This window comes from Oncorhynchus tshawytscha, linkage group LG03, assembly GCF_018296145.1.
Source record: "Oncorhynchus tshawytscha isolate Ot180627B linkage group LG03, Otsh_v2.0, whole genome shotgun sequence".
Classification (NCBI taxonomy): domain Eukaryota; kingdom Metazoa; phylum Chordata; class Actinopteri; order Salmoniformes; family Salmonidae; genus Oncorhynchus; species Oncorhynchus tshawytscha.
The window spans coordinates 60,031,860-60,045,035 of record NC_056431.1 but is presented as its reverse complement, the minus strand read 5'-3'; the positions used below and the strand labels follow the sequence as shown (position 1 = coordinate 60,045,035).

At 41.4% G+C, this 13,176-nt stretch overlaps 1 protein-coding gene across 4 annotated transcripts; it reads right to left on the bottom strand.

Annotated features, from left to right (window-relative positions):
* Positions 1–4,183: 4,183 nt before the first annotated feature.
* Positions 4,184–10,099, bottom strand: insig2 (insulin induced gene 2). Of its 4 annotated transcripts, none has more exons than XM_042319763.1 (7): positions 10,028–10,099; positions 8,754–9,019; positions 8,550–8,643; positions 7,454–7,578; positions 6,671–6,837; positions 5,921–6,020; positions 4,184–5,776 (listed from the first exon to the last, which is right to left on the bottom strand). In XM_042319763.1, the coding sequence occupies exons 2-7, from the start codon at positions 8,925–8,927 to the stop codon at positions 5,735–5,737; spliced, it is 702 nt and encodes a 233-aa protein (XP_042175697.1). In that variant the 5' UTR covers positions 8,928–9,019; positions 10,028–10,099; the 3' UTR covers positions 4,184–5,734. The 4 variants fall into 4 exon arrangements, with proteins under 4 accessions (XP_042175697.1, XP_024272063.1, XP_024272066.1 ...); XM_024416295.2 differs by having other exon boundaries at positions 9,917–10,074; XM_024416298.2 differs by having other exon boundaries at positions 4,184–5,685; positions 9,917–10,074.
* Positions 10,100–13,176: the final 3,077 nt, after the last annotated feature.

Below are 13,176 nucleotides of genomic sequence, written 5' to 3'. Positions count from 1 at the left end.
AAAATAAATTACAATTAACATTTTTATACATATATGCTGTACCAGTCAAAAGTTTGGACACACTTACTCATTCAAGGGTTTTTCTTTATTTTTACTATTTTCTACATTCTAGAATAATAGTGAAGATATCAAAACTAAGAAATAACACATATGGAATCATGTAGTAACCAAAAAAGTGTTAAACAAATATTTTATATTCTTCAAAGTAGCCACCCTTTGCCTTTATGACAGCTGTGCACACTGATTGTGGAGGCCAGGTCATCTGATGCAGCACTCAATCCCTCTCCTTCTTGGTCAAATAGCCCTTACACAGCCTGGAGGTGTGTGGGGTCATTGTCCTGTTGAAAAACAAATGATAGTCCCAACAAGCACAAACCAGATGGGTCGCTGCAGAATGCTGTGGTAACAATGCTGGTTAAGTGTGCCTTGAATTCTAAATAAATCCCTGACAGTGTCACCAGCAAAGCACACCATCACACCTCCTCCTCCATGCTTCAAGGTGGGAACTACACACGCAGAGATCATCCGTTAGTCTGCTTCTCACAAAGACACAGCGTTTGGAACCAAAAACTCATCAGACCAAAGGACAGATTTCCACCGGTCTAATGTTCATTGCTCGTGTTTCTTGGCCCAAGCAAGTCTCTTCTTCTTATTGGTGTTCTTTAGTAGTGGTTTCTTTGCAGCAATTCGACCATGAAGGCCTGATTCACGCAGTCTTCTCTGAACAGTTGATGTTGAGATGTGTCTGTTACTTGAACTCTGAAGTATTTATTTGGGCTGCAATTTCTGAGGCTGGTAACTCTAATGGAGTAATCCATTAGTGACTCTGTGTCTTCCTTTCCTGTGGCGGTCCTCATGAGATCCAGTTTCATCATAGCACTTGACGGTTTTTGCAAATGTTATTGAAAGTTATTGAAATTTTCCAGGTTGACTGACCTTCATGTCTTAAAGTAATGCTGGACTGTCATTTTTCTTTGCTTATTTGAGCTGTTCTTGCCATAACGTGGACTTGGTCTTTTACCAAATAGGGTTTCTGTATACCACCCCTACCTTGTCACAACACAACTGATTTGCTCAAACGCATTAAGAAGGAAAGAAATTCCACAAATTAACATGGCACACATACTAATTGAAATGCATTCCAGGTGACTACCTCATGAAGCTGGTTGAGAGAATGCCAAGCGTGTTTTCAAAGCTGTCATCAAGGCAAAGGGTGGCTACTGATTTGTTTAACACTTTTTTGGTTACTACATGATTCGATATACAGTGGGGCAAAAACGTATTTAGTCAGCCACCAATTGTGCAAGTTCTCACACTTAAAACGATGAGAGAGGCCTGTAATTTTCATCATAGGTACACTTCAACTATGACAGACAAAATTAGAAAAAAATATCCAGAAAATCACATTGTAGGATTTTTTATGAATTTATTTGCAAATTATGGTGGAAAATAAGCAATATATTCTCATTTCGTCTGTCATAGTTGAAGTGTACCTATGATGAAAATTACAGGCCTCTCTCATCTTTTTAAGTGGGGGAACTTGCACAATTGGTGGCTGACTAAATACTTTTTAGCCCCACTGTATGTTATTTCATAGTGTTGATGTCTTTCCTCACTATTATTCTACAATGTAGAAAATAGTACAAATAAAGAAAAACCCTGGAATGAGTAGGTGTGTTCAAACCTTTTGCTGGTACTGTACATCTAAAATAAAATATAACTATATCTACATGGAAACAATTATAGATTTAGGAATTCCATTCACAGAACAATTGAGTTTTACACAGATCACAGTTGGTGTAACAGTCCTGTAGTTTTGTGCCCCCTTCTGGTCATCCAGGTCCCATTCACAACACATGGGTTGCGTTTAGACAGGCAGCCCAATTCTGATCTTTTTTCCTATAATTGGTATTTTGTCCAATCACATCAGATCTTTTCACATCAGCTGTTTTACCAGAGCTGACCTGATTGGTCTTCAGACCAATTAGTGAAAAAATACTAGACTTGGGCTGCCTGTCTGTTTAAACACAGCCTTTGTGATAGCAAAATATATCACTACAATACTAATGGAAGGCCCTAAAATGTATCAACCGATGTAGAATATTGTAAGAAAATCAATGTGTTAATTTGTCCGTTCTGTGCTCAGTTTATTTAGCAGTTGACTTGATAGCACCCTTGCATCTGCAGGGTAATGAAACCAAATCAATTAGCTGCATTCAGCACCAAACATCCACCTATAATGTCCCACATGACACAAGGCTGGTTTTCATCATCTCCTTCCTCATGATTCTTTCACTGACTTTTCTGTTACCTTGTCAAAGAGATGCTGACTTGGCAAAGCCATTTTATTCCTTAGCTGTAAATATGATCCTGGAATGTGTTAGGCTACAAAACTCCATTATTACCTGTGCTGTTCATGCTACAGAGCTGGTAGGCAGGAGGAATGAGCAGATCGAGACACTGGTGGAATAGGAGTGTGATTGATGTGCTCCCATTAGCTAGTGTGTTATCGCTGTGGGTGGAGAGAACCATACAGCCACTGGGTTGTAACACAACACATTACCTGCTGCAGTCTCGAGCAGCCTCAGACGTTCAAATAAAATATAGACCCTCTCACTGAGATCCTCATTCCCTGCTCCAGACACTCCGACTAGCTGCTTTCACGTCAGCGCTGATTTGCTGAGCATTCCCACTCAATAAACACATCTTAGTATTCATATTATCTAGCTGGAGTCTCAGTTCTCTGCAGGAGCTCTCAGCCGTGTACTGTAGCTCTCTGCTCAACCCTCTGTCGTGGATAATATCTGGTGCTCCCTGTCAAAGTGATAGATTGTGACGGATGCATGGGTTGTCCTGCATTACCCAAAATAAATGATCTTCAATGGGAGACCTTGGCCACAGAGAAATCAATATCTCACCATTAAAATCTATTAGAGGAGAGTTAGATCATGCGCTGTCAGAGGCACCACTCTCAGGCAGCCACAACATTAAACCTGACACTGGCCGTACATGAGTAATCAATATATAGTGGTTCACAGATCATTTGTGGTCAACTTCTTAGCCCTGATGGATGTCTGTGCAGCCGGTGATTCATGTTGACACCGTTTAACAGGATTTTGCTCCGATTTAGATGGTCATTCCTCAGAGACTTACAGGAAACGTGGCAGTGGAGCATCCATTTCATTGTATGAAGACCAACCCCCATTTCAATTTCACTGAGACTTTATGGATTTTGTGCCCTGCCGTGTGTGAAAACACCTCAGTGGGCAAGGTCAAACTCCTACCATTGTTTTCATGTGATGAGCAAATGCAGTGACCACAGTTAACCACAGACTTGCTTTGAGGTGTGTTGGTCACAACTGTACCTTACCATTCAGTGCAATAGGGTACAACTGGGTTCAATAGCAGCTACACACACTGGTGTCAGAAGTGGGGATAGCTAACACAGCTCAAGGTGAACATTTCAAAGGAACGTGTTACCCACAATCCACGACCAAGCTAAGGAGCCTGCGGAATGGTTGGCTGGTTGGGAAAAGAACCCATTTCAGTTTTTCCTTGCAGTGTATCCGAGTGCTCTCAACCTTGCCTCTGGACCCTCAGTCTCTAAGAAGAGATAATTACTTGTCAGGAATAAATAGAGAGATTAATGAATTCATTAGCAGAAGGGAGTTTAGCTCATCACAGCACCACTTTCTGCTATGACACATCACGCCTATTGTTTTAGCTAGTTAGTTTTGAACAATAACATTCACACAGTAAATTGCCTCATACAGGACTGTAAAACCAAAGAAAAAAAACCATCCACAAATCCTGGAATTTAGCAACCACGCAAACAAAGGAGTCAACTTCAGATTATTCATCTTAATTATGTGTCTATGGAAGCCTGTTATTGTGGGAGGCAGGTGAAGACAGGCGACATTAATCCACATTAGTAGAATACACCAGTTAGATAGGCCAAACCTGCCATAACAGGCACTGCACATTTGGACTGCAGCACTGGTATATTCATGCCAAACACATTCATTTAACCATGTAGAGTAGCTTAAGCATCATGACCAATTGGCTCTCTATATAACAACAAAATGTACAATGTCTAGAACAAAAAAAAAATGCTTTTCCAAACTTTCCCTAAAATCTTTTAGAGCCGTGTGCGTGATCAAGGAGAAACAACATAAACCTGTCGTCAACAAAAGGCATGTTCTTTATTGAACCAGAGATTGCACAAGTTCCAGATTTTCTGTTTGGTGAGAGGATGAAAATGTCCCAGTTCAACCAGTTAAATCCTCTACTTCCTGAAGAGATGGATGAAATAAAACTAGTTCATCTTATTTCTAGAAAAAAATCACCATAGCTATCACGCTGACATGCTAGGATATCCAAGTTAGTCATTTTAATATTGATTGTTGGTTCTTAATTTTCTTTCCTCTGTAGTCATTGGCAGTTTGTTTGCCTTATCATGCACAGTGAAATTACAAACAATATTTTACAAAAACACTGTTGAGACACTAACACATTTTCAGCATCCTCTAATTCAACCAGTCATGTTAAATTTGTTAAAAGTTTTTCTAAAGTAAAAAAATAACATGAATAAAATTCCTTCACTTAGCAGTCTCACAACATTTTCTAGATATAGAAAGCCATCCCTTTTTCATGGTCTCTATTTCCAATAAGACCACCTTAACGATGAGAAGTGAGGTTCCTAAATCAAGTCCAACTGCATCTAGGAATGTAAACACTGTATTATAATTTTTCTATTTAAAAAAATGCAGATCTGGCATTAGATGCCTGACCCAAGAACCCACTGATGATGTGGATACTTGCGTGCACCTGGAGGTTGGAGAATGAAATGGGAAGCCTGGTCTCTGATTGGATCTCATCAGGGTTTGGTTTAATTCAATTTTGAATTTAGGAAATTAACCAAAATTAAGTTAATGAAGTGAAATTTGCCCACAAACTTCTGAGCGTTTTATTACAAAATGAAATGAATGAAAAGCAGGGTCTGGTAAGGCTGGATGAAATGCCAAACTGGACCCAGGATGCTGGTTGCCTTGATATAACGCTGGGATGGCACAAATAAGTGCAACACTGAACACTTCACCCCTTCATGACTGCCAGCAAACACAGACATTGGCATAAAAAAAAAAACTATATGTGTATATAATTGTACATTGTAAAAGTATGGAATAAATGTCTCTACATATATGGGCTATATACACTGCAGTTCTACCAGTAGATATAGGATAAAAAGAATGGATGAAGAAAGAAAATAATTCAGATGATCCTGTTTGGCACAATGGAGCCAAAGGTTTCACACCACTGGTAACGAAAGTGCCCTGAACAGCAGAGCTACACTAATATTGGTGCCCGTTGAGTTGCAATCACAGATTGCGTTGTAGATGGGGCCTACCTACCACACACACACACACACACATCGGTAGTTGTTATTCCTCTCCTTAGACATCCATTGAATGCTTAAAATAAAGCGAGCTGGTGTCTGTCCCCCTAGGCCCAGAAAGGGCACATAAGAACCAACCAAAACACTATTTTCCACGGTAAAGCACTCAGCAAAGCAGAAGCACATCTTTTGTTGCATGTGGATGACTGCTCCGCCTCCTCCAAGGTTGACCAATCTCCATCAACGCTGCATACAGATGTCCTTTACCATCCCCTTTTGGCTTTTTGTTGCTACGAAAATGTAATTTTGTGCATAAGTTTGATATAGCCAGAATTTCTCTCAGTCTTGATGAGCCTTTTCTGACATAAGTTTGCATTCGTACTGGAAAAGAGAACCCAGGAGACAAGGGATAATGTAATGTGGCAGTTGAATATTCAGTAGAAAGCTCTGGTTGGAATGAATGCATGCATGTAGGACATTTATAATCCTAACCCTTTTTAATTCAGCATAATAAAGTTTCCTCACCAGGGCTAGCTGTCGTCCTATGTTCCCCATGGTTATCACACCAGCAAAGAAGATGCAAGGTAACCAGGAGCGAATGTACAGAAAATCTGGAGAGGTATACCTGAAACAAAACAATAGAACAGGTATTAAACGTAGGACAATCCCCAAATGAGCATGAAAATCTACAGAAATCCCCCCTGTATCTTGAAAAATATGATAAACTGGGTGTTTTGAGCCCTGAATGCCGATTGGGTCAAAGCCGTTGTATATTTAAGCAATAAGGCCCGAGGGGGTGTGGTATATGGCCAATATACCACGGCTAGAGATGTTCTTAGGCATGACGCAACGTAATATGAGCAGTAAAAAAGAAATGTTTTGTCATACCTGTGGTATACGGTCTGACATACCATAGCTGTCAGCCAATCTGCATTCAGGGCTCGAACCACCCAGTATATAATAGAACATATACCACGGTTATGACAAAACATGTATTTTTACTGCTCTAATTAAGTTGGAACCAGTTTATAATAGCAATAAGGCATCTTGGGTGCTTGTGGTATATAGCCAATATACCACAGCTATGGACTGTTTCCAGGTACACAGACATTGGCATAAAAAAAAAACTATATGTGTATATAATTGTACAGGTTGCCTCGTGCAGAAGAACAGCCCTTAGCCATGGTATATTGGCCATATACCACACCCCCTCGCACCTTATTGCTTAATTATTATACATGCATGTCCTGTAAACTGTATTGTATTAGTACTCACTGAAAGACTCCGTTGTAGACCAGGAGCTGAGTAGATAGAGTGGCCAGCAGGGCGATGACCACCCCCAGGCCAAAGCCGGAGCGAGACCGGTCAAATGTCCACCACAGGCCGATGGACAGGGCCGCCAGCGTCAGGGACAGCTGCACGTTGTTCGCAAAGTCCACTTTCTGAGAGGGGTTAAGGACAGCTGATCATGTAGTAGGATAGTCCACACAGGAACCATGGGTTTTACTCAGTAAGGTTCTTTCTTGTAAACAGGCTTGTTTAATCACATTTAAAAGCCCATCATTTTAGCTGGGCCTTTAGTCACTGACCTTATTGTTTTACACATTACATTTGAGTCTTTCAGCAGATGCTCTTACAGCTTACAGAAGCAATTAGGATAAAGTGCCTTGCCCATGGGCACATCGACAGATTCATTTTGTTTTATTGTAAAGTGTGTTGTGATAATAAATACAATTTAAATCTGCAAATTAGATTTGCAAATGTCACCAAGGAATGCTTTTGCCCCATGGTTTACAGGTTTTTACACATCTTTTAATTATTCACATCAAATTCAGTAATTCAGTGAGAGTAAGACAGGCAGGTAGGAATAGAGCAGGATACTCAACTCTTACCCTACGTGGTCTGGAGCCTGCTGGGTTTCTGTTCTACCTGACAATTAATTGCTTACACCTGGTGTCCAAGTCTAAATCCGTCCCCGATTATAGAGGGGAACAATGAAAAAATGCAGTGGAACTGGCTTCCAGGTCGAGAATTGAGTTTGAGGGGCATAGAGGATACAGCACTGGCATGGTTGATGCCCACGAACACGGCCACACAGCGCATCACACTGGACCACTCCCGCTTGAACTTGTGGGGCTCGCCGAGCCGACAGTCAATGCATGGATACAACAGACCGATTATTGCTGAGAGAGAGGGGTAGACGGGGATAAAGGTAAGGGATTGAGGGTGCAGAAATAGGGAGAGCGGATCAGAGATCAACAATCAGCTTTATTGCTGCAGTAGCACGGCCAGTGCCGTACATTCCTGTTAGTATGGTTGTGGAGAGAAAGGCTGCCATGCCAGCCCACCACATAACATCAACACTATTCTGATGACACACCAAGCATTTAAAAAAATTTAAAAAACACTGTTGTTGACGTTGGCCTCCTTTTAAAGCTATTGTTTAAATATTACACAATAACTACACAGATTGCTGTGCAAATTTAGGTAACTATATACAGTAAACTGCTCTGGTCTTGACTAGTCAAAACCCGATAGCTACTGCATGATGCAAACAGCCCAGTGCGCAGTAACAGTGGAAACCGGCATCTCCCCCAGGCTGAGTAGTCGAGCGTAGCAGTCTCAGTCTCAGAGGGATACAGGCCTGCGGCTGTTGTGCTTTTCTACTGATCCACTAGGAATCAGCAGCTACATCTACTCTCCGTGCTGTAGACCCAGGGGACAACAATTCAATAATGATAGTAGTCAAGTCTGGCAGCAAACCCCTGTGTCCCTTCTAGCGCTGACTTTGCTGATAGCTACTTTGAGGAAAAGTGTACTTACTATGCCTGTGATGTGGTTGTCCCACCTAGCTATCTTTTTTTTTACCCCTTTATTTAACTATGCAAGTCAGTTAAGAACAAATTCTTATTTTCAGTGATGGCCTAGGAACAGTGACGGCCTAGGAACTGCCTGTTCAGGGGCAGAACAACATATTTGTACCTTGTCAGCTCGGGGATTTGAAGTTGCAACCTTTCAGTTACTAGTCCAACACTCTAACCACTAGGCTACCCTGCCGCCCCACGGCTATCTTAAGATGAATGCACTAACTGTAAGTTACACTTGATAAGAGCGTCTGCTAAATGACTAAAATGTAAATGTGTGTGTGTCCTACCTGAGGCGGTCCCACAGCAGGGCGGCACCCACCAGGCTGATGAGAAGATGCTACTAATGACATCAGGCGGGAACAGAGTGACGTTCCTCTGTACCTGCAGTGAGAGAAAACAAATATTAGCTACTTTAATACTCTTAGTCATATCTTCCCCTTAAATGTTTCCCCATTCAAGATATGTATCATTAAAATACAAACATATCTCACCTGCAGCAGGTTGAGCACCAGAGCCAGGAAAACTCCTATAGAGAACAGCATGAACCCACGGATCACCAGGGTGGTGCTTCTGTTGGTGATCACTGCAATGTATGTTCCTCTGGAAGGATCGGTTTGCCCGGACCCAGACCGCTGCTGGTCGCTGACTACCGTGGAGTCGGCCATGGCGGCTGGGGCAATCGTTGACACCAGGACAGAAGGGGAAATGCTAACTCTATCCTCCAGTGATCGAGCTGTCCACTGACATCACCAATACCCTAAAACACAGGAACATGTTTAGGTATTCAGATGCGGCTACATGATCATCCAACAAAACAACCACAGCCCAGAGGTGTGAAGTCAGTGGACAAACACAGATGTGTGTCTAGTTCAGGGATGGGCAACCCCAGTCCTGAAGGGCCTGATTGGTGTCACACTTTTGCCCCAGCCCCAGCTAACACACCTGACTCAAACAATCAACTAATCATGATCTTCAGCTGTGTTTGCTAGGAATGGGCAAAAAGTGTGACACCACTCCAGACCCTGAGGACGTCCCTGGTCTAGTTAGTCAATGTTCATGTCTCAGCTTACAAACACTCGTCAAATAATTAAGAGTACCTAGCTATGCCTAATGTTGATTTCTTTGTCTCAAGAAGAGACAATAACTCTTCAGTCATTTGATCAAACCACGTTATGCTCAGCCTCAGCAAATGAATACATCACATTTGCCAGATGGCTCGCTACTTTTGACCTAGTTAGCTACCTACAGTGACGTTTCATCTACTTCGAGATTGGAAGCTGATATAAGAGCAACCTGTGGCAGTATTGGCACTGCCAGAGCAACGCAACGTTATCTAACTAGCTAGCGAAGGTCATTGAAACCAGCTAAATTAGCTAACGTTAGAAGATAGCCTGCTAGCATAATATCAAGCTAGCATAATAGCCAACATTAATACTTTGAATACACTGTTGGATACAAATAGTTACCAAACGTTAGCTAACTATATAGTGTAGTGTTAAAACGAATTTGATAGTTTTTGTATATATGCTAGCAACCGTTGATTGCTGATAATCAGCAAACACATCTTGTTTATTAGCCTAGCTAGCTAGCACACTTCGTCAGCTGATATTTACAGTAACACGCTATTTACCTTGAATTAAATACTAAATATTACCTTCCATGTTTATATAGTATTTTTCAAAAATGGTAAAAGACACATTTTGCTTATTTTTTTAGGTAGTAGCAGGAGTTTGAGAACTAGCTTCGAGGGGGGAAAAAAACTCGCCTTCTCGCTAATTTCGGATGAACTGTTTTGGCACTGGCTACGTGGCCAACCAATCGGCTTCTAACCCTGACGTAATCTCATTGCGCAAAACCAACAATTTGCCCAGGTAGAATAATTGCAACATTTTCTTTGATATTAAACATTAGAAAATGCACAGAAGTGGTTAAAATACATTAATTTATAAACATATTGATAAAATGGCTGAGTTGTTTGGCAATTGGTTGTCAAAAGGTATAATTGGATTCTTATTTACAATGACGGCCTAGGAACAACGGGTTAACTGCCTTGTTCAGGAGTAGAACAACAGATTTTTAATTTGTCAGATCAGGGATTCAATCTTGCAACCTTTCAGTTACTAGTTCAACGTTCTAACCACTAGGCTACCTGCCACCCCGTTATATAAGAATGTCTTTAATGTGGATCACATCTGTCATTAGTGTAGGCCTATTGTAATTTTTGGTCTATCCATTGGATGAAATCCAGAGTTGCTGTAAACATAACAATAAATCCAAATAGGCTGAGAAAGTGTCAATGGTCTGTAAGATTTCGAGAAGGCAAAAGTCTGAATACTGAATACCAAATCAAGTGGGAATGGGGATTATCTGTGATCTACTCCATACTGACTGCCTCACCTCCATAGCATAAGCCTATTAGACCACATGCTGGAGCAAAATGAATGTCTTGACTGAACAGTGGTAAGAGACTTAAGGGAAGCAATTCAGCCATCATGAATGAAAGATGACAGGAGAGAGAATGGGATCACATTTTTGTTTGAATATACAGTGAGAAGCAGGACAGGGATATTGAGCAGCTGTACTTTTGAGGGACACAAAAGCCTTTTGAATTATTTGGCACAGAGATAGTTGAACTATTAAGGGATATTTCCATTTCTTCTGACATACAGTAGGATGAACTGTCACTAAACTACTTCCCAACACACCAGTGAAAACACCTTAGTATCCATTTACACTGGATGACTAGGGCCTACAATCACATAGCAGAGGAGAAGAAGAATAGTGGTGGTGAATTCATTTAGAACTGTTATCACCTTGGGTTTTTTGGATTCAATCAGGACACTGCAAATCCCATCTACTACAGCAGTACCAACAATCCCCGGGGAGATGTCCTTAACCCTAATAATCAGAGTGATAGAGGGAGCCTGCTAGGTACAGGCAGGATACAGAAGGGGTTTCAATTAGTTGTCAAGGGCTATTTGGAGGCCCCCTGGCGCTAAGACAAAATGGTCAGGGACCCAATTCATCATCCTGACTGGCTCAATGTTAAGGGCCTTTTCATTACCAGCCCCGTGTTTCCCAGTCAGACACAACCCTGGTATGTATGTGACTGATGGGGAAGGTGCAGGGTGAGGTGTGCTCTAGTTAAAGTCAACCCCTATTGGCCTGTTACAGGTCTCAGCTCACACATAATAGGTCCCCTGACCTTTCTGTTGTCTCCAATTAACCCCTAAACCCCTCCCCTCTCCGACTCGCCCACCAATCCCCAGACAGGGATAATAGATGCTTTTTGCGGTACCACTGGAACTCTCCACCTCTCAGAGGTGTTATTTAAAACTAAAAACCACTGAGGGCAACAAAGGAAAATGGCTGAGTATGTGTTTCACTGGGGCTGCCTGTACATCATGACCAATGATGACCAATACCTAGAACATTTTTTATGCCGTTGCATGTCATTTCTGTTGGGGACAACGGTGGTAGTCTTCAATCACTTATAAAGCTGTTGTCTAAATGCCATAGAGAATTAAGAATAGTTTTCTAACATACTCATAATATTAATGAAATGCCTTATTTGAAATTCCACCAACGCACATCTGTTTGCACGTTCTAGTGTGCCCCCTGGTCCGCAGGGCTCACAGGGTGTATCAGCAGGGCTTGACATATTTATTGTCTCTCTCTGCTTGACTGACATGCTGTGAATCTGCATGAACATCTGTAATGTGTTGTGTTTACAGCAGCAGAGGATGGCCAAGCAGAAGATAAGCCAAGAATTAATAAAGAACCATGCAAGTACCTCCCTCAGAAAGTATATTGGCATTTAATGCAACAATAAAATACCAACCGTCATATTCATGGTATTGCTCAATGAGTAATAATGGAAAGTCAAATGGCCCATAATTGCATGATTAGACATTCCATGTGGTATTTAAGGAGCACAGCATTCAGGCACACAGGGACGCACACTTATGTCTATAATTCAAAATAAATTAGAAAGAAACACTGTATGGACAATAATATATATGCTGGAGCTTTAGAAACAGAGGGTAGTCTACTAGTTCATCATTGTCTATGAAAATTCTTCAGCGTATGAGGTAAAATGCTAATGTAATTTAGCTGGCCACACGGAAGCACCAATACCAGCATGTGTGTGGCATCTTGAATGATAATGACAAAGCACGCCATATCCCTTGTGAGCAAGTCTGTGGAACGCTGATTACAGATTGGCCAGTGTGTCCACACCCCCAAGAGGACCAGGATTCTAATGCTAATCACTGTTGGCTCCCATTGAAATGTATTTTCCCATGTAGCTCTAAAGCAGGGAAATAAAATGGAATACACCAGTTACACCATTGTACAGAGTGCTGCGTGTTTTGCCATTTTTAGCCCAACTGCATTTTATACCCCACTTGCTCACTGTCAATCTTAACCTATTGCACCATCTACTGGCACCATCATAGAAATAGCCTGGTCAACCTATCAAGTCAAAATTACAAGCTCAGATGTGCTTTATGGAACCCATTGTTTCTAATGGGAGGAAAGAGAAGACAATATATGAGGATGTTTATTCACCCCTACAGTATATTTATCAGTCATCATACAGGTATAATCAGTGCACTCTCAATATAAAATGGCCTACATGGGATTCATCATCAATTACAAACCGAGAAACACTCATCAAAAAATATCAGTCAGCAGACACTTTATTTTCATTCAGGAAAGAGAAATATGTCGGAGCCGAGCCCAGTGAAACTCAGTTACGCATCCAATATAGGTGAATTGAAAGGAGGGAGATTCAGTGCATATGTTCTCATTGGCTGCTCCTCTGTAGCAAACTGTCAGTTAATGAGCAGCCATCTCTTAAACTGCGGCCACGGCTATCAGTGAGGTGAGACCATTGCTATTCAGGACCAAACA

Coding starts and splice junctions, on each gene's coding strand:
- insig2 (XM_042319763.1), bottom strand. CDS start 8,927: ATGGCCGACTCCACGGTAGTCAGCGACCAGCAGCGGTCTGGGTCCGGG. Junction 6,021..6,670: donor GTCTACAACGGAGTCTTTCA/GTGAGTACTAAT, acceptor GTTTTGTTTCAG/GTATACCTCTCCAGATTTTC. Junction 5,777..5,920: donor TAGGACGACAGCTAGCCCTG/GTGAGGAAACTT, acceptor TCTCTTTTCCAG/TACGAATGCAAACTTATGTC.